Here is a 21921-nt window from a genome sequence, read left to right on the forward strand (position 1 = left end):
TTAAATTCCTTTTAATATGTTGTGTGAGGGTCCAGTTTCATTTCTCAGCATGTGGATATCTAATTTCCCAGTACCATTTATTGAAAAGACCTTCCTTTTTCCGTTGTGTCATTGGTAGATTTGTGAAGTCAGTTGACCATAGACATATAGATTTATTTCGGGACTTTATTCTGTAATCCATGATGTGTCTATCTTTATGCCTGTACTGTGCTATTTTAATTTCCATCGCTTTGTACTATTTGTGAGGATGTCATTTTCCATGGAGACTCTTTGTTAATTATACTCATATGAGTTTTTCAGGAATCAAGGTTTGTGTGAATCTGTGAGCTTTAGGATTGTTTTATCTATGAAAAAATGACATTGGAATTGCAATAAGAATTATATATAATATGGATATTTTAACAATATTAATTATCCCAATCCATGAATATGGGATATCTTTCCATCCATTTCTGTCTTCAGACAAATATGGATACATATATAATTTGTTATGAATTTGGAATTACATTGGGAAAACACTACAATCATGCCTCGTCTACCTGTCAGAATAATAGTCTTATGGCACACAGGCTTTAGACAGTCATCTGTGATGTTACAGTTTGTATTGTCAGAACTTGGGTTAAAGAAGTCCACAAAAGCCAGGTTTGGTGGCACACACTTTTAATCCTGGCATTTGGGAGGCAGAGACTGGCTGATCTCTGTCAGTTCAATGCTAGCCTGCTCTACATGACAAGGTCCAGGCTAGCCAGCGTTACATATTAAGACCCTGTCAAAAAAAAATGTTCATTAAAAATTTAAAACACCATTAGTTGTATGTTATTATCACCTGCAGTTTTGCATGTTATTAGCTATAGTTGTGTGTTCGCTTTATTAACTTGTATCTCCTAATTCTGCTGTATTGCTCCTTCTACTTAGGTTCCATTTTCAGGGACCCTGTGGGACAACGCTTCCTGAAGCCCTTGCTCCTCACGAAAGTGAAAGGATTTCTTAATTGTTCTGTAGAAACATGAGAAGATCGTGTATCACGGAACCAGGGTACGAACAGGAGAAATGGTTTTGTGGATGGCGAGATGCAAACTTCAGAAAATCTGAAAATAACCTCCAGGCCCCTAGCAGACATTGTAATGTGATTGGTCTTCGAAATACCAACAGCAAGTATGTTTTATCTGGAAGAGGCTGGTGAACTGTCAGGTTCTTCCATATTATTAGGTTTGAAATGAAATATGAGTATTTTGAATTTTGATGTTCTTAGTTACTGGAAGAAAATGATTTTTAATTAAATTGTTTGAAAAGAAGGTAATTGTCCTAATTGTGTGTTGGGCAAAGATAGAAATAGAGAATTAAAACACTAAAATTTAAGCCCTAGTATTTACTTATTTTCGTGCGTAGGTGTGTGGAAATGAAACTATCCTTTATAGTTGGTAACATATTGTCTAAGATGTCCCCTCAAGAGAGGCCTATGTTGGGGACTTCATTTCCTTTTCTTTTCCGTATTTCGCTTGGATGCCTTACCTTAAAGAATCTGGAATCACAGCAAGAACTCATGCGGGGCAAGAAAAGGGACAAGCAGGTAGAGACACCAGGAAGAGGAAAAGAACACCGCTAATCCTGGAAGAAGCACTTGAGTGGCCCCTAAGGAGAGGAAACGGAGGGCAGCCATCGCTTCAGCTCATGAGGGAAGGAGTGCAGTGTCTCTTCTGGCCTACATCATTGCTTAACATCATGAATGAAGGAGCATGTGGTCCCTACTGGCCTGAAAGCTCCAGGAAACCTTGGAAAAATCAGCTTTTACCTTGCAATAAAGTAGCAAGAATGTTGCACTGTCTTTGAGGTCCACCTGCAGATGCAGTGTGGCCCTGAATGAGAGGGAGCAAGGTCTAGAGGGATGCAGTGGCCACTGGCAAAGAGGATAAAGGGCATACACACCTAATGCTCTCCCTTAGAGCCCGTTGGTTCCCCAGGTAACTGTATTGCCTCACCTCAGAATTCCATGTAATAATACCCTGGGCTTCTGGCAATAGTTACCTTTCTCATGACCGTGACCAAGATACCTGACAAAACTCAGTGTAAAAGATGAAGGGTCTCTCCTGGCTCACAGTTCAGAGGAACACATCATAGCAGGGGAGACGTGTTAGGGAATGGCTTGGTCCGTGGCTGCCCAGAAAATACACAAAGGGAATCCCAGTAGTCCATTTGCTTCCTCTTTCCCCTTTGTATACACTCTGTCCCTCATGTTTGGGGTATTTCTTCCTCAGCTAACCCTCTGAGAGAACTTGATACAGGCACATCAGAAGGTGTACCTCATTGGACCAGGTGTTTGCCGAATCCTGCATGGCCAGGCACTAGAAACCTGATGGGAACAACTTGGCAATGAAGAAATGACATTGTTGGAGAAAAGAAGAAAAATCCAAACTGTTTTATTTTACCAATAAAGACTCAGGAGCCAGGTGCTAGGGTGAAAACCTGGTAGTTCAGAGAGGCAGAGAAAGTAACCAGCTAACCTTCCTTCTCAGCTCAGGTCTGCATGGAAACAAAACAAAACAAAACAAAAGCCTTACTAGCTCAGCTGAAAGCCAGGAGCAAAAGGAAAAAAAAAAAATCTCAAGGCCAAAGGCTTGCTAGCTTAAAATCCCAAAAGCCAGGGAACTGTGGAACTGAAGCCTAAACTAAAGCCAGAGCTTGATCTAATAGCCCTAAATAAGATTGCGATTCTTCTTCTCCACGCTCTCTTAAATACCCTCAAGTCAAAGTCTCTCCTACGCTTTAATCTATCAGTCGGTTTACTTCTCTGCCTCCCGATCCAGGGTTAAGTTTATTAAATCCCGAGTACAGAAAGCTCTTGGATTAAAGGTGTGTGCTAAGGCTGGGTGAACCACACCATAATCACCTGTTTACAATAAACAAAGTTCTTGGATTAAAGGTGTGTGATAGGGCTCAACCACACCAAAGAGAGAGTGTTTTTTACAGTTCACAATTTTGGGGTTCACAATGGGATCAAATATCCCGCAACAGGACACCGAACAAAGGACAGAAAGACATGTAGAAAAGCTGGGGCCGGGGGGGGGGGTTGTGTCGCTCTGATGGAGGGCACCTTCTATGCAACCTGGAAACTCAGCAAGTTTATTATGTGCAGCACAAGGAGGTGGGGTTCAACAGTCTCTGTGGGAGGGCTCTGTAGGGCAGCAGTCAGTGGCTGGGGTCACCCTCCAGAAGAGTGTAGCTGTGGTTCCTAGGTTTTGCACATAGTGTCAACACTGGCACAGCACAACATATGTCATTTCCCTGGCCCTGCCCCGGGTAAGGCTTTGCCACTCCCATAGGTCTGAGGCATTGAGGTCCTTGACACTGACACGGCAGTGCCCATGTCAGCAATACACATTCACTCAAGACTTCATGGCTCCCCAAAGGTGTTTATTAATCCATCATGTCGATGACTGAAATGATCTACCACAGGCAACAAGGTTACATGTACCATACGTGCTACGGGGCCAGTTATAACTTCAAACTTTCTGAGAAAGGTGTATGTATGAGTGTGTGTCTGCAGTGGGTATGTATCCTGCAGGAGCCAGACAAATTGGAATCCCCGGAGCTATAGTATAAGTGGTTATGAGTTGCTTGACATGGGTGCTGGGAACGAAACTTAGGTCTTCTGGAAGAACAGTGAGTTCATGTTCTCTTAACTGCTGAGGCATGTCTCCTGCCCTCTGACACTTCTCATGTGGATTTTGTACAGACAGCACCACCATGTGATTTTCCTAGGTTTGTCACTGGGCTTTAGCTTAACACTTTCCATTCTCTTAATGTTAGTTAAGGTAGGGATCAGCACACTGCTGTGAACATTTGATTTGTTTCCTGAGGTAGGTTTTACTTCAGCTTAGGCTGGCCTGGAATTTATGATTTTCTTGCTTCAGCTTCCTGAGCGCTGGGATTTCAGGCGTGTGTTACTGTGCTGACTCTGAGAACAGTCTGCATTTGTATTTGCTGTCTGACCAAGGCCCAGGGTTTTCAGGGCTGCCACCTCTTTCCTCCCCTCAGCAGTTTTTATTTTGTTCTCTTTTGGTTTTGGGGTTTTTTGTTTTGTTTTTTTCCTTTCCTGAGACAGAGTTTTTTTGTAACTCTGGCTGTGCTGGAACTTACTCTGTAGACCAGGCTGGCCTAGAACTCACAGAAATCCTCCTGCCTCTCCTCCCAGTGCTAGGATTAAAGGCTTGTGCCACCACCTACCGGCCAGGTTTCATTCTTTTTGACCGCACTCGCTTCGTTGTTTTTAAATTGAAAATTGCTTCTAAATAAGAGATTAAATAAGATTGCAAAGTGCAATGTATATATGATGTAACTACCCATTTGTTGAACATATGCTGCATGATAGACATTAGAAATTGATGGTTTCAGAACGGTTGAAGAAGTGCGCATGTGAACTGATGACAGAGGGTAAAGCTCTAACAGACACGTGTACAAGGTTTGGAGAATCGGGTAACTAGACATGTCAGCATGGCCATGTTTCGGTCCTTGAACTTAATCTGGGTGGGAAGTTCTGACTTGGGGAACACATTTCGGAAAGGACAGCTTATTCCAAATGCACGGAGTGGGGAGGAAACGAATTATTTCGTATTCTATAATGGAGAAGAGGTAGAGATCACAAAGGCCGTATATTCCCAGAGAGTATACGGCAGAGGGATGCATCCTACAGGCAATGGTGGTCATTCATTATTTATTACACGCTTGGAGCTGTTCCGTAGGTCAACTTGGGGACCTAAAAATAAAAAAAACAAAGCAGCGACAACGACCCGTCCCCTCTTCCCAGACTGCCTCCAGGTCACAACCGCGCTGAAGCCACACAACCTTCTCGGCGCCCGCCTCTGCACGTTCTGGGGCCTCCACACCAACAGGGGGCGTAGAGAGCATGCGCCGCGCACAGCTAGCGGCTGCTTCCGGGTCAAGGGTCGTTCAGTCGTCTTTCCGTTGGCAATGGTGCAGCTCCGGCCACGCTCGTCGCGTATCCCCGCGCCGGCGGAGGCGATGGTGGACGAGGACCAGCCGTCCTCGGAGGAGGAGGAGGCGGAGCACGGCTTGCTGCTCGCGCAGCCCAGCAGCGGCGCTGCCGCGGAGCCGCTGGACGAGGACGAGGACGACGAGGCCCCGGAGGAGCTGACTTTCGCGAGTGCCCAGGCGGAAGCGCGGGAGGAGGAGCTGCGCGTGCGTGAGACCGCTCGCAGGTGCGGGGCCCGCGGTTGGGACCGGAGCGCCTCGCGGCTCCCCGACTTCGGCCCGCGCTGACCTGCCCCTCTTTTCTCCCAGGGATAAAAGGCTGCTGAAGGAGAAGCGGCGGCGGCGCGAGGAGCTGTTCATCGAGCAGAAGGTTGGGGGCGGGACCTGTCGCTTTGAAAACATGGCCGAGACTAGAGGGTTCCCTGGCTAAAGGCTTTAGGATAGGCTATTGAAGAGGAACAAGGGACTGACGTTTCTTAGTGTCTGTCCTAATTCAGCTGGGCGTGGTAGCGCTGACACTCACCTGGTCTCGGCTTCCGGTCGTAGTGGGGTTCTCTTGTTTTTAAAGTTATACCCATGCTTAATACGTATTTACACCCCGGGCATCCGACTTACGTTGCCATGCCTTTCTATTGTAATGGGGACACTTGAACGTTCCGTTACTTTGGGTACAATTACAGAGAATGTTTTGGGCTTTGTGCACCCACACTGTCAGCCTAGAGGTAGCAGGGCAGTGGCCCAGACGTAGGGCTGTTTGAAATGAGTAACTTTAAAAGCAATCCGAATCATACCTGTACATCACTTTTTAACTTCTCTTCAAATGTTTTTATTCCAAAAGAAAAGAAAGCTGCTTCCAGACGCTGTTTTAGAGCAGCTAACTACAGCTTCAGAGGCTGAGTAAGTAACAGGGCTTCTACTTACATAAAGCCATCTTTAAGTCTGTACAACTGAAGCAATTCTCCCTAACTTAAAAGCTACGCAGTGGTTTTGGAGTTCCTTTTCCCACTCTATCAAGTAAACTTTCCCCACCCAGCATCTGCCCTGGTGCAGGATGTATGGTAAATAAGTGACGTAAAGCTTACCATTTAGTGTTGCAGCAGGCATTTAGCCAAAGCTCCTAAACACAAACTTTTCTTAGGCTTGTTTGATCTGCTACCACCCTTTCACTGTTCCCCGTTTCATTTAGCAGCTTTGCTCAGTTGTCTGTGCTAAAAACTCAAGGCTTGCGTTGATTCCATGAAATAAGTCCTACTGAAATTATTCCTTTGCTCTTGGCACGCCTTGGTTCTTTGTTTTTCTAGACAGGGTTAATAACTCACTCTGTAGACCAGGCTAGCCTCAAACTCAGATTTGTCTGCTTCTGCCTCTAGGTGCTGAGATTTAAAGGTGTGTACATCCCATCTGGCCTTAGTGCACTCTAAAATCTGAAGTTTTTAAAAATCAGGATAGTAGCTCCAATATGTTGGTTATTTTTCCATAATTATTCAGATCTTGAATCCATGATGTTTTTGCTGTTGAAGTCCTTGTTCATAATCAAGTTCAACCTTCCCCATCTGTACAGTTGCTGTTATTTCATTTTCCAGGCAGTGTAGTCAGTCTCTGGAGCTTGCTTGCCCTTTGTCTCTACTGCCCCAACTGTTGAACAAATCTGATTTATTACCATGAGACAAGCAGCACCCTTTATTTGGTATTTGGAGTGCTAAGTTCTACAAACAGTTCTTGAGTTTTCCACATTGTTAAGCATACTCTCTGGATGCCTACCAACTTTGTTCAGGTTTACATTCTGAGGATACTCCATGTTAGTTCCGTGGCTGGGACTTGCTGGCAGTGCTGTGTGGCATGATTAAAAATCAAAGGTAGTGGTCACGAAAGCCTGAAGGGGTTTATGCTACTTGTTTTGAGTACTTGTCACTGCTTGCTGTTCTGACCTTTTTCCCCCCTCCCATAGCATAAAGGAATCATCAGGAAACGAAAAAGGTATGAATTGTTCTCATTTAAGTAACTTCATGTAAGGGTGAGGTGCAGTTTGCGGGTGTTCTTGGCTATTTGTGGCCCCTAGACCTGGAAGAAGTTGGTTTAAGCCCGTTCCCCATTATTTCTTCAAAATGAAATCTGCACTCACTGAAGTGTTAATTTATAGAAATACTATTCCACAAAGTGGATCTTAATTTTTCAGGTAATTTGAAAAAGGAAAGTGAACACCATGCAAAAGGAAGAAACTCCAAAAAAGTTAAAATACAGAAAGTGCAGTCTGTCGGGTAATGAGTTCTGTTCTGTTTTCCTAATGGGATGTTTCCTTTTAAAAGTTTTGGCTTATGGGAAGAAGGTGGTAGTATATCAGATTGGGTTATTTGTAGAAAAATACCATTTTCGGATTAGTAACACTGCTGCCTTAAAGCATGTTAAAGTATTTCTTTTTCTTATAAAATAGCATGTGAATTAGCTGTATAATGTATTCATACAGTCACTTAAAGACAAGGATGAACAAAAACAATGACTTTTCAAAGTGAAGCCATGAGTTAATTGGGTCCCTGCCTTGCATTTGTGAGGCCCTGGATTTGATACCACCCCACCCCCACTTGCCAAAAGGAGGGAGGGGGAAGTTGGGTTAAAGATGTGTGCTTGCTTAGTGTATGTGATCCACCATGGGTTGACCCTCCGCAACACCACATTCACACATTTATGTAGGAAAATGAGCATGTGCCCTCTATTTTGACCTTTTTTTATTGCTCACCAGTCAGGCTAAAAGCTACTTGGCTGTAAGGCTAAAAGATCAAGATCTGAGAGATTCAAGGCTAGAAGCAGCCAAACACTTCATCCACAACTGTTTATATGGTTCAGGATCCAAGAGGACTACTGGTAATTTTCTTATCGAGTGTTTGTTGTCTGTCTCAGTTTCTCATAATGATAAAGAAATGACAAGTGATTCTTTCCTTTAGTAAACAAGTTCCTATCTCTGAACAATAAGAGGTTACCAGTGAAAAAGGCTGCTGCCCAGTTCCTGAATACCACCTGGGGTAAGCTGGAATGTTTTTCTCTTGGCTTTTGTAGTTTACAAAGGGAATGTTTTTGAAAGGAGGCGGGTCAAGATTATAAGTTGAAAGATCTACTTTATAGTATCCATTTGTGTAAACCAGACACTGAAAAATCTCAGGGTTTTAAACTAATACTTGTTGAGTATTCCTACACATGGAGCTTTCTGTTGTGTTGTAGGTGCTCAGAAACAACAAAATGCCAAGAGGTTTAAAAAACGGTGGATGGCCAAAAAGATGAAAAAGAAAACTTACAAGTGAATTGAAGTAAAGCTAAATGAAGAACCTGTACTTTGTATGTATAGAATTTAAGGTTACTTGGTGTAGAGGATTAACTTCTCAAAATCTAGTCATTCATAAATCATTGTAAAGGACCATTATAAAAACCATAAACCTTTCTATTTGGGAAAACAGCCGGCTACATTTCTTTCTGGAATACAGTTGAGCATCCTGGAGGGAAGAGCAATTAAAGAGGAATTTTCATCCTTGTGGGCATGAGGAGGGAGGGATAAAGGGACCATCTGTGGAGTCTTCAGCAGAAAAGCTATTCTGTTGATGTGATTGCTGCTATCAAGGAATAAGTTATTGTAAAAGAGCACAGGTGGGTGAATTCCAAGAGGAGGTAAATATCTGCTGGAGAAGGCTTAGGCTTCAGCCAGCACCGTTGTCCAGCGATGGACTGAATTCATCTGAAATAAGTGTTTTTGTTTTTTAAAGAAAACGTGTGTGCACATTCATGGTTTATCAGGAGACAGTGTATATTGAGACTTCTGTACCATGTGGGTTCCAGAGGTTGAGTTCATGTCACCAATCTACAATAGCAAGTGCCTTTACCTGCTGAGCCATCTTGCTGGCCCTGGAACAGCTTAACTAGTTTGGGGTTTGCTTGGTTGACAATTACAGTATTTGTTAAATTCCTATTTTTTTACTTGCATGCACAGTGTCAGGTTTGACTAGTGTAATTTCCTGAAGGCAGTCTTAGACTGTAGAACTTGGACAGACAGTAAGACTAATTATTAAATTTTTCTAAAAAGTATATGAAAACCTTACACATAAATTCAACTGACACTAGTATCTGTAGAAGTAAATTTTTAATGGCTGGTTAATTATATCACTACATTTTTATTGCAATATAGTACTCATTTAAGCACTTAAAAATGGAAGGTGTACAAAGATTAAATTAAGACACGGTAAATTGACTAAATATTTGGTTTTTATATAAATAAAGGTCATAACCACACTGTTGACATGTAATACTGTTATAATACAACAGTTAAACTTGTGAGTCTACAACAGAAGTCATCTGTAGTTAAACAGGAAACAAAGTTGAAAAAGACCATGTTAAAAACAAAACTACTGGGACAACAGGCTGGGATTGTAAGTAGCAACAAACATACTCACTCAGCTCCTGAGTATTTCAAGTTTTACAGTACACATTAGAAATGATTTCTTCCATCAACACTATTAAATTCGGACTGTCGGATGTTTATGCATTTTGCAAGTTACACTGATTGAATGGTTACACAGGAGCGGGGGTCGGAACAGCTCCCAATTTGTAGTTTACATCACCCACATGCTAACACAAACACAACTTGTTCCATTTCCTTCCCCCCTTCTCCCCCCAACAAAGAAGGCAGGATTTTTGGTTTCTTTTAGGTAATTGTTTTAAAGGATTTCTGATGATCAATTTGAACGTCTGAAATTCAGTAATATTTAACTCTTAGACAACTAAGAGGTTAAAAGATGGAAAATATTTTCTCCTAACACTAAGTTAGAAAATCATTTGCATCATGCTGTAAACTAGGAAGCAATGTAAAGCGACAAAAACCTGTCCCCAGTACATAATTAAAAAAATCTAAATTTCAAATCAGCAGAGCCGGTCTACTTCCACGTTGACTACTTGCCACAATGTAAGTGTGAGCTCCTGAAGTGCATAGCTAATGTAGGTAGTCTTCCACTGTGGCAAATGCACAGGAGCCAATTCCTGATCGAGCCATCAGTCCTAGACACTGTGTGGCCTGTCCCATTGCTAGGGCAAGTGGAGGTTGCTTTGGCAGATTGTGAGTTTCTAAAGAAAAAGGATTAGAATATGGAAATAGCAATTAACAATCACTTTAAAAACCATCTTTCAATCAGGAAAATACAACATTTCCTACATCAGTACCTGTGAGGATCTGACCTATACCTGACTAGCAAGGCAGATTCGCATTTCTAAGTTCTTACTGAACTAAGGTTTCTTAAAACTTGACGCATTCATTCATTCATTGGTTTTTTTGAGACAGGGTTTTTTCCACGTAGCCTTGGTTGTTCTGGACTTGCTTTGTGGATCAGGCTGTCCTGGAACTCGGCCCTCTATCTTTGCCTCCCTAGGATTAAAGCCAGGGTGTACGTACCACACTTGGTCTCACTTTGTACTCCTATCTGGCCTGAAACTCAGAGATCCTTTTTAAGGTATATACTCAGCCTCTTACTTCTCTCTCAACCTTGATACTCTTAGCCAAGGTCAGCTGACATTAACAAGAAAAGGCAGTACTAGATTTTTATTCAAAGTTTCCTGACCCCCTGTAGATAAAGTCAGGTGAAGGCTATTGAGCTGCCTCTAAGGTGCGCTGTTAGTGTTATTCAGAAGCAAGGGAACACCCGTCAGCGTACAGAGCAAAGCCACCCTAGACTTGAAAAGGCTCTGATCATTAATTACTTCAGATATTTTAATAAATACAATGTTCCTGGGTGGTACACATCACAACCTTAAGACAGGCAGGTGTATTTTGTTTTTGATAGGGACTCACTCTACAGACCAGGTGGCCTGAAACTGGGATCTGCTGGCCTCTGCCTCCTGAGTGCTGGGATTAAATGTGCAATGACTACAAAGATGACATGAACTTAGGATAATAGGACCCAACTCAATCCTGGCACTCAGGAAGAGGCAGGTGAATCTCTTGAGTTCAAGACCAGCCTGGTCTACAAAGCTCAAGTCCAGTACACACAGAAACCCTGTCTTGAAATCCCCGCACACCAAAGAAAAAGATTGTCCGCGTGTTATGATTATTAAAGTACTGATTTACTGACAAATACAAAGGAAAAAATGATTTGTTTTTGTTTTTGTTTTTTAAAAGCTTATGGTTCATAGGAAGTCTGAGCACTGGTTTCATTATTACACTCTTTGACCAAAGGATGCATCTGTTTTTAAGTTATCTTCAAGCTTTTAAGAAATATATGACAGTGTATTATGCATTACATGTAGGTCTGGCCGTGAGTAGCAAAAAAGATGGAGTCACCCACATTATTGTTTAGATTGTTTTTAAAAATACAAGCATTATTCATAGTTTTTTGTGGGTTTTGTTTGTTTTTTTCTGTGTCTCTCCCTGACCTCCATCCCCAGGGTCTCGCTTTGTAGTCCTGGCTGGCCAGAAACTTTTTTATGTGAAACTGACTGGCTTCAAACACAGAGGCCTGTCTTTGCTCCCTTAGTGTTGGGATCAAAGGCATGCCTGCCTCACCCAGCCTAACACATGTGTCTTGGATAATGCTCCTGAGCTTCTGATTTGAAGAACTCAAGAAATTAAAAACTACCCCAAGGGCTGGAAAGATGGCTCAGAGGTTAAGAGCACTGGCTATTCTTCCAAAGGTTCAATCCCCAGCAACCACATGGTGGCTTACAACCATCTATAATGAGATCTGGTGCCCTCTTCTGGCATGCAGGCATACATGCAGGCAGAATACTACTATATACATAATAAATAAATCTTAAAAAAAAAAACTGCCACAAGAAAATTGGCAACTTAGCAATCAGATGTTTTGACAACACTCTACAATCTAGTTGTTTCACATACACACAAAAACAAAAAAAAAAGCCTTTACAGTAAGCCACCATTCCCCCTAAATTAGCACTATTATTAAGTTCTCTTATTTTTACCAAGGAGATGATCCTCTATAGACACTGAAAATGCAACTCAAACGCCAAATTAATATATTCTATACATAAATGCTACCATACAAAGCCACTAGTCTTACTCCCAAATGGCAGCATTGACCCTTATCAGATTAAGGATAAATATCAACACTTATGTAAAAATATAAAGGAAGCCATATTAGCCTTCAATACAAGTACTAATGTTTGAATCACTCTACTCATGCGACAGTGCTGTCACCTTTCCAAAACTATTTGAAAAACATGGTTAAAAAAGCTTCTAAGCCTCACTAGGCCAAATAACAGCACAAACTTCTAACCTGGACTAGAGTCTCACTTGATTGGAAAAGTTAAACCTCTAAACATCAGATGTAAAATAACCCTTTATCTGACTTTCCTTTGAAGAAAACAGCTCAAGAGATTAAGCTTTATGTATAGATGAACCATTTGACATTTCATAGTAACTATAGAATTTGTATAAATGTATTTGTTCAGTATATAGTTATGATTAATACCACTGTGGTGACATGACAGGAACAAAAACTAACCCAACAGCAGATTCTAGTTTCCCACTTCCCATACACACTGACAAAGCCTGACCACTTAAGTGATTTGTTTAATTTAAAGACAAATGTTTGAGTCCAGGGATTGGTATTGCTTATGTCTGAAGCACAGAAGCTATGAATAGAGGGAGCTCAGGTACCCCTACTTCTTTAAACAGCCTGAGTTAAAGGTTTGGAATGGTATCAGGGTGGTTCCAGCTGAGATTCCTGAGTCATCTATTCAAGTACTCCCAGCCTCATTTTCCTGGGGAGCAACTATCAGACTCTTCAGAAATATGCCCAAATTCCTTCCACAGCAGCCAATTAAATATTGCTACTGACTTAACTTCCTGTATTTTCAGTCTGAAGTCACCTTTCTTACCTGGGCTAGTCAAGGTCACATGTTAACTCTATAACACAGGTTTTCCACTACTCAGCCCAATGACATATACTTGGAAGAAACACAAGGCTATTTCCCTGCCATGTCCATATCCTCTTCCATACAGGAGCAGCAGCTCAGGCCAAATTGAAAGAATTTAAAAAGAATGATGCATGTTATTCCCAGTTCCAAAATGAGGTGCCCCTATAGTGGTTTTTTGTTTTTTTAATTTAAACACAAAAACCACCCAAGCACCTCATCCTATACAGGACTCATTAAGTACACACACACATGCACTTTCCAAGATATACTTTAGAATCTACCACTTATTCCACGAGAATTCAAGTAATCCGTTTGGTATGGAGGAAGTTTTCAGTAGTTTTAAATAGAATGATATGTCCCTATTTTACTGAAACAAATATTAATATCCTTTCAAATGTTGAGAATGTAGCTGAAGTCTGGTTGATTTGCTTTATAGTTACTTACCTAATATTGCACTGTTAAGAGCTGAGCACACAGGTTCTCTCTGAATTGGGTCAAGTTGATTTCCAACTGGACTGTTCCAAGGATCTGAATATGCTAGTAAACTGAATGCATCCTGTTGAAAACAATGTTAGCGCAGACAGTTCAACTGTTGTGTTCACAGTGACTCCAGAATGAAAGGTTAAGATACAGTCTTAAAACAGGAGGTGACTATAACCTTTAAACCTGTATTTTCTGTTTCACAATACAGCAAAATGTAACTGGCTTTCAGTTTTCTTGTTCATTTCTGCCATTCCTTCACCACTTCTATAACACAACAGGGAAATTAAAACCAATTCTAAAGGAATGGGCTAATACTGATGAAAAAGGAAGAGAGGCAAAAACATCCAAGTGTTTTATCACATGTGACCAAGTTTAGGAATAGAAAAAAAATTAAGCCAGGATGGATCTTGTAGACTTTAGTATATTGTTTTCCAACTACCCTGAAGCAACTGCTCTCAGAACTTAAAACAACTGGCGCACAGCTTTCTTTTCACTTTCTGTCTTACCATGAATACTCATGACAGTTTCAGATACTGGCTTCAAGTCCAAGCTGTACCACTTGCCAGCTTTGTGTCCCCTTGAAAAAAATCAGTCTATACCAAAATGTTTTTGAGATGTTACTGCACAGAACTATGTGAGAACTAATGAAAGTTAGCAATGTCCTTTGGTGGTCTGATGAGAATTGTCCCCATTGGCTATGCTTGAATACTTGACCCAGTTAGTGGAACTGTTTGGGAAGGTTTAGGTGTGGCCTTGTTGGAGGAGGTTGTCACTGGGAGTGGACCTTGAGATTTCTATACCAGGCCTCTGTATCTCTGCTGCAGCCTGTGGATCAAGATATAAAGTTCTCAACTATTATTCCAGCATCATGCCTATCTGCTTCTTATCATGATGATCGTGAATTAACCCTCCAAAACTATGAGCAAGGTTCCAATTAAATTCTTTTATAAGAATTTTCTTGATCAAGGTGTCTCTTCACAGCAATAGAACAGTAACTATGACAACAGTAACTAGAAACACAGAAGTTTCTTTTTTTAAAAAAATTAGTTTATTTATTATTTATACAGAGTTCTGCTTACATGTACACCTGCATGATACAAGAGGATACCAGATCTCATTACAGATGGTTGTGAGCCACCATGTAGTTGCTGGGAGTTGAACTTGGGACCTTTGGAAGAGCAGTCAATCCTCTTAACCTCTGAGCCATCTCTCCAGCCCCCAGAAGTTTCTTAATATATCATTTATAGTTACCAGTAACTACTCATAGGTGTTGAGTGTCTGTATATACCTGTGTGACAACAGTAATTGATTCTGATTGTACTGACAATGCTTTTGTGTCCAGTGGAGGTTCTGTTCCCTAATCCTACACTCCACCTCCAACTTACTGTCCAAAGAACAGTCCATATCTCACAGAGCTAACTTATAACCCTCTCATTAACATTAATTCACCCTGCAAACCACGGCGATCTAATGAGGTGTCATTCTCTCCATACAGGTACTAAGAGAATATGTCCAATGAGTGACTAGTAAATAGAATCAAGTATAAACTATGCATAGAGCTATACTCTGACACCTCCAAAAAGGCAGAAATTTCAACCTCCTTTAGTACTTAAAAGCAAAAACTTAGAAATAATACCTGTAATAAATTATTGTTGGCCAATGCTCTATAAGACATTTCAGGTACTCATGGATCACCTCAACTGCTTTCACATGAGATTTTTGTCCCCATCCTACAGATTTTAACTGAGGCATCTTAGCTTGAGAAGTAAAGATTACACAGTACCATAAGACAGAGGTTCCCGTTAATTACCAGTCTACACATTAATAAGTTGTTAAAATTTTACTCTTATTTTAGTGAGCACAGGGACCAGAACCTAATTACTGCTTTTAGCACATTTCTATTGACCTAATGGAAGCCCATAAACTGAGACTATGGAAAAAGGAAAAAGCACATGACCAAGGAGGAGCCACATCCTAAAATACTCTAAAACTACATGATGAAAACTTATGTTTCCGTAAGGAAGGCTGGGACTTTAAAGAAAGAGGCCTGGCAGGTATTAGATTTGACTTGAGAAGATCCACAGAGCAACACCACAAAATAAGGCTTAGAGGTTCTCAACCTTCCTAATATTGCAACTCTTAAATACAGTTCCCCATGTGGTGAGCCCAAACATAAAATGATTTAATTGCCACTTCATTACTGTAATTTTGCTACTGTTATGACTTCTAATGTAAATATCTAATATGCAGGATATCTGATATGTGACCTGTAGAGGGGTTGCAAGCCACAGGTTGAAAATTGCTGGCTTAGAAGCAGAATAAAGTTCTAATCAAGAAAACCAGCATTAAACTACCAAGCATAAACACATAAAAAGTTCAAAGTTAACGAGCACAAATGAAATTAGGAAAGTAAGATGAATGTTTTTTACTCTGCTGCTACACCGTGCAAATAACCAATTATAAAACTGTAGTGTTACCCCAAGACAGGACAGGACTGAGGCCACTAGTGCCACTCCTGCAATCCATTACCACAGCCAGTTCACTGGCATGAAGTTTCTGGAATGCAGTCTTGCAACATGCAGCACAAGCCAGTCACACAGTCTTTCTCGGTAATTTTTAAAATTTATCTCAGTGGAAAATCTTTAAAGAAACCAAGATGCATGTACATATAGGTATCACAAAAACACAATAACAATGCACAAAAAAAAGTCATACAGCCACTTCAAAACTATAAATATGCTATAAAAACTGGCAGAAATTTAAAACACACAAACACCACAATCAACCTAAGGAACCTCACACATGTAGTGCATTTGGGAGGCTGATGGAGGTTTGAAGGTTAAGAGACTGAGGGGGGTGGTCTGGGGCCTGCACAGTGAAACCCTGTTTTAAAAGGACAAAAGGGTGCCACTCTATAATTGCCAACTAGGTGAAATGCATGCATGTGGGAGGTGACAACACAGCCGAAGAAAATGCAGTGCCACTACAGGTCATGCTTCATTTTAAAGACTAAGACTGCCTCAGTAGAAACAACATCCATGGAAAATGTAGAAACTACAACTACTCAATTTTGACTTAAGATTACGAGCCAGTTTTAGATACTGTGGGTCTTGGCTATCTCTATTTCTCTGTCAGTTGCTGAACTACTAAAAGCCCCCTGAGGCCATGACTGCTCATCTGGGTCACACTGCTGACATTCAAGAAATGGTTGGCAAACCAACCAATCCAGGCAGTTTCCGTAGGAGCTGCTGGAAAGAATAGGCTATATAGAACAAAACAGGGTGACAAGTGACAGAAGATTGCAGACATGGAAGGACAAAGGTCCCGAGATACTTTGGGCCAACCACAGCTGCAGGAACTCCCTAACCATTTACTTTGGGGTGGTACACATGAAGGGAAACATAACACTGCTCTGTAAAATTCAGCAAAATTTTACCTTTAACTCCAAACCCCTGTGTGTACAATTGTTCTGCATAAAGATGTCTAGGTCACTAACAGTCTGCACATATAAGATGATCCCTTAAGATTATAATATAAGATAATTTCTAAAGCCTATTGACACCATTGCTTTTGTCCTATCAGTACTACTGTGTTTTTGGTGAGGAAGTATAAGCCAAGTATAAAACACTGCTAGGCATAATACATATACCCCATAATATAGCTAGTTGTGCAGTAAGCTGTACCATCTAGGTGTTAAGTGTACAAACATGTTTGCACAAGAACAGAACTGTCTAAAGATTTCATTAAGTGATACACAATTACATGTGTGGTCTAGACGGTTCTTAAACTCCCCAAACACTAAAGAAAAACAACCCATAATCAAATGTATCCTCAAATGAAGAATAAAGAGGAATAATTTCAAAACCTCATCTACATTTCTGTTTTCCTCAAATCCTCTTGACTTCGTGTAAATTAGCTGTCACTCATCAGTATCCGAAGCAAGGTAAGTTTGGGGAAACTAGAGCAAGCTGCTTACAAGTCAAAAGTACAAAATCAAAGCCAACCAAAACTGTACATAGTATCACTAAAGTTTTCCTTGCCCTTTTCACTATCAACGCTCATTTCCCTGATACACAAATGTCTGATTTATGGACTCAATGCAGAAGCAGGTAGGAGAATCTAGCTCATCTATTAAACATTAGAGACCTGGAAAAATTCAAATACCACTATTTCTCATTTAAGTGGGGTACTTTTTTCATAAAATGCCAATAGATTTTTAAAATGAGTATTTCCAGTTTGGGAAATTTAGCTTTGAGTACTGTAGATATCAGTACTTGTAACCCATTTAAAGAAAACCCTTGAAAAACTTTTGTTTGTTGGGGGTAGGGAGGGTGCAGGAATGAGGGGAACCCAACACCTCTTGCAGCACAGAAGCACTTGCCCACCGAGCTGAACCCCTATCAACACTTTTAAAGGATGGACACATCAGAAATACTAAGAACCATCGCCCTAAAACATCCTTCGGTATCTATCAAATTAGTACTGTTTAGATACCTAGACAGAAACCTAATAAGGAGCCTACTGATCATAACACTTCTGCAGAGGCAGTTCTAAAGAGCTCCATGGTACCAGATATTGGTGCTGTAGATTACATGTGCTCAGGAGAGACACATTTAACATGGAAAACTGAGTAAAGACACAGTCTGGCCATCAGAAAATCCTCTAGGGCAAATGTAGACAGCCACTTTCCTGAAACCTAAGTATCTGTGTCTACCAACTCTTTTATATCTAGTATGAAATAGTAATTTAACTTTCTTTCTCTTCATCACTGAGGATTACCACCAGAAATACAGCTGTTATGTTAGCAAATGATGTGGTATGGTGACTATACTTTTCCTATCTCAGATACTGAAATATAAGGCATAAAGCCTTTAACAGAGGCTACTGTGCAAGGACTGTGCAGTACTAGTGCTGGCTTTATTCCAAGGGTATGGTATTGGATATTATTACAGGTTACTGATCACTAAAGTCTCAGTTCCTGTCCAGAACAAATACTAGCAGTCATTTGCCCTTTCCTATAATATACAATCATCAGTCATAAGGGCTCTCAATTAAATCTCCCTTTGCTTTCTAAGCTACACTGTAAAATGTTTCACAGGGGCTTGTCAGTTTAATGCTTTGTCTCGCAGGTGGTGCTATTTTTTGGAAACCGGAACCTTGGGGAGTGAGCCCTTTGCTATAGGTAGTAGGTCACCGGGACCATGTCTTTGCTTTACTCTGCCATGGGTGAAAGCCTCTTCCCTCCAGGTGTTGCTGCTCATGGTACTCTGCCCTATCAGCAAGGCTATGAGCAGAATGCAGGACATAGACAGGAATTGTGAAAGAGGATATAAAACTATTTTCCTACCTGTACTTACTTCTTTTATTGACTTTTTTTGTTTGTTTGTTTATGGTGATGGACAAATGCATGACAATATAATTTGACAGGGAAAATGTAAAGTCCAAAGTGAAGCCCCACAGCTTTAGAACATCATATACGAACTAACTATACATTCACTGAGGTGTAAGTAGAACAGTCTATAGGTCTCTTAAAGACTCAAAACTCATACAATGAAATACAGTCTTGCTTAACATAAGCACTCCAACTTCAACTAATACACAAGACTGTGGTTGACTAATTGGTGAAATTTTATCCTTCTTATCATTCAGCATGGACACAGTCCAGAAGACTCTTCAAAATGTATTCTAACCATTCTAGACATGAAAGACAAGCTAATCCTTTACTAATTCCTATAAAATCCATTGACTTTGCTGCAACCCTGAAACAATATTTACTAAAAAATACATCTCAAGTTTCTGGTTTCAGCAGCACACTACAATTGCATGCTATGTCGTTGGGAGCACAGTGCCACTCTGCAGCACATACGGCACTTAAGACTGTACATGTGTGACCCAATTCTCCTAGATCAGAGCTGCCTAATGCCATCAAGAGTTCTGAATCAGAAACAGGCAAGGTTCTGAGGGGAAATTCCAGGTACAAGTTCCTAAGAATTTCTGCCTTGTTGCTCAGTGTTTAACAAAACTGTATCTTGATGCCTCTGACACATTTGTAAGTCTCGAGGGAAAACATATATAGTTTGAATGTGAAATATTCCCCCCAAGGATCATGTGTGTAAGAGTAGGTCCCCGTGTAGAACTGAGGTCACGGGAGCATGACTGGATCATGAAAGCTCTAACCTTATCAATGAGCTATTAGAAGTGAAAACTGGAGAAGGTGAAGCCTACCTGAAAGAAACAGGTCACTGCAAAGAGTATGGTTGTCCCTAGCCCCACCCTTCCCTGTGAGCCATGCTCCTGCAATGAGGTTCTTTCTTTCACCACAGGTCCTGGAACAATGGAGGGAAGTGGAAACAGACTGAAAACTCTAAAATGGTGAACTAAAATGAGACACACACAGCCCCCAATCTCCCAGATATTTTATCTCAGAAGGCAAGCAACATTCTTACCTTCAGCATTTTCTTGTTTGCTGTGTTCTTGCCACATTCTCTCCTCAGCTGCTCACTCATGGCTTGTAGCTCTCGGCCAAAGTGAATCATTCTTTCTATGGCAGCCTGACTTCCTCCACACAGTTGACGTCTTAACTGACTGGAGTCAACTTCTGTAAGCAAACAAACAACTATTTCACTACTTATAGAATGGAAAACAGGGGGAAAAAAGTGAGAATGCAAGGGTTTTTTTTTTTACTTAATATTTGTGCATTCTTTAGTAGTAGAACTACTTTTTAGTAGTTCATCTAAACATAGATATATATGTACATTCTTGAGACAAGGTCTTGTCAAGCTGGCCTTGGCCTCCCAAGCGCTGGAGTTACAGGCATATAGCACCATGCCTGGCTCGAAACACAGATTCAAAATTTCTTATATGGAGCTTTGCAACTCAAAGCTATACTCTTATTTATAGTCTCAAGAGTTTGGGATCCAACATTCAGTGTACAGACAAGAGGCAAGAACCTTTCAGTGTTTGCATACAAAGTTAAGTGGAACTCCCTAAAACTATATGAAACAAGATGGGAGGCAGGGGAAGAAAACAAGACAGAATAAAATGTTCTTGGAAGCCAAAACCCCAATAGAAACATAGATGATATTTTATCCTACTAATGAAAAAGACTAATTACACTTCTACTATTAAGGGAAATATTACCCTTAGAAGCTCTGTATACTATATATATGTTGACTAGTCCTTAGTAGACAACACTGTACCCATAAAATTCACTACTAGTAACAGAATTCATGATGATGAAAATAACAAATATTAACAAAGTACTTGATACAGCTTTTCAGAGATAAACTTATTTGCTCTTCACAATGACTGAGTAGATTTTACCCATTTTACAGATGAAAAAACTGAGGCACAGGGCAGTTAAGTATCCTGTCTGAGGTCCTGTCTGAGGTCAAGCAGCTAGTAAGTGGCAGTTGCAGCTTTCAAATCCAGGTAAATCTGGCTCTAGAACTCTTGCCCTTCCCAGGTGTCTCTAGATTCAGAGGATCAGCAGGGAAAACCAGGCTGTCCCTTAAACAACTCCAATGATTACCTTTTGGTGTCAAAATACAAAGAAATATAATACTACAGTGGATTCCAATGAATAATTTATAAACTTCAATGATTTTCATTGTTTGATGCGGAAAGCAAGGACTTCACACGCATCATTAGGGTGGTGTTTTAAAGCAGGAGAAATCACACCTAGGAACAGCACTATACATGTCATGTCTGCATTTAATGAACTTTACAACATAATTTCTACTCATTTGGTCTACTGACTACACTGAAATAAATGTAAAAATGTTTTCTATAGCCAACCTTCATCCCCAAGGCAGTGCAATACACATGCCAGCTGAGCCAGGAAGACTGGCACCTCCCCTTAAGAGCCCAAAGGTGCCTGCTCTCTCCAGCAACCCATGCTCACAAGTGTTAAATGAGATGCTTCATCTTGAAATCTGCCTTATTCTTAGCTGTGAATCAGTCCAAGTAAAAACAACCTTGTAGCCACCATTTTTTATTTAAAATGTAAGAAATATCACTGCAGACCCATTTCGGTGTCACAATCTTCCATTTCGTGGTCATGTTTTGAGCTACCATTTAGGAAACCATTGGATGAAGTTTCTCCAACTCCATTGGAGTAGTGATCTGTTTCCATGTCTACATCATTACTGAAAATGAAAAAACAAACCTAATTTTAGAAATTAGTTTAAGATAAGTTACTACACAACTTTGTAGCCTATAAGACACTAATTTTTCATAAGACGACAACAATCTGCAAAGAGGTAAATGTGGTTAAATCTCAAATGTATCAAACACACACACAACTGGTCTTTAACAAATCTGCACTTTGAAGATGAAGGAGCAGAGGCACATGTACAAGAATGCAGTGATTTTTGTGACTTTGCATCAGTATGGAAGTATCATACTTTGGCATAATACTTATTTTTCAAACTCAGGTCTGTTCTTCCCTGTTATGCCTGCATCTTCCTGAGACACCCCTCTCCACTGGCCACAAGAGTCACTTCCAGCATTTTATGGAGAAACTTTACTCTCCAAACTGATAAA

General features: G+C 40.7%; 3 protein-coding genes across 4 annotated transcripts in view; 2 read left to right on the plus strand and 1 right to left on the minus strand.

The window, feature by feature from the left end:
• The window catches only part of Sirt5 (sirtuin 5), a 28930-nt gene extending 27571 nt beyond the window's left edge, over positions 1-1359 (plus strand). For both annotated transcript variants that reach the window (XM_021630347.2, XM_021630351.2), the window contains exon 9: positions 916-1359. In XM_021630347.2, coding sequence (XP_021486022.1) covers positions 916-991 — 76 coding nt within the window. In that variant the 3' untranslated portion in view covers positions 992-1359. The remainder of the gene's footprint in view (positions 1-915) is intronic.
• A 3574-nt stretch (positions 1360-4933) lies between these two features.
• Nol7 (nucleolar protein 7) lies at positions 4934-8432 on the plus strand. The gene is made up of 8 exons (XM_021630364.2): positions 4934-5216; positions 5299-5359; positions 5828-5886; positions 6938-6966; positions 7166-7247; positions 7727-7848; positions 7929-8006; positions 8203-8432. The coding sequence occupies exons 1-8, from the start codon at positions 4969-4971 to the stop codon at positions 8280-8282; spliced, it is 759 nt and encodes a 252-aa protein (XP_021486039.1). The 5' UTR covers positions 4934-4968; the 3' UTR covers positions 8283-8432.
• Positions 8433-9095: 663 nt separating this feature from the next.
• Positions 9096-21921, minus strand: part of Ranbp9 (RAN binding protein 9) — a 74604-nt gene continuing 61778 nt past the window's right edge. Inside the window, exons 11-14 of the mRNA XM_021630358.2 lie at positions 21403-21524; positions 19824-19975; positions 13339-13450; positions 9096-10089 (exon numbers count right to left, since the gene is read on the minus strand). Of these exons, the coding sequence (XP_021486033.1) occupies positions 9959-10089; positions 13339-13450; positions 19824-19975; positions 21403-21524 (517 nt within the window). The 3' untranslated portion in view covers positions 9096-9958. The remainder of the gene's footprint in view (positions 10090-13338; positions 13451-19823; positions 19976-21402; positions 21525-21921) is intronic.

This window comes from Meriones unguiculatus, chromosome 19, assembly GCF_030254825.1.
Source record: "Meriones unguiculatus strain TT.TT164.6M chromosome 19, Bangor_MerUng_6.1, whole genome shotgun sequence".
Lineage (NCBI taxonomy): Eukaryota > Metazoa > Chordata > Mammalia > Rodentia > Muridae > Meriones > Meriones unguiculatus.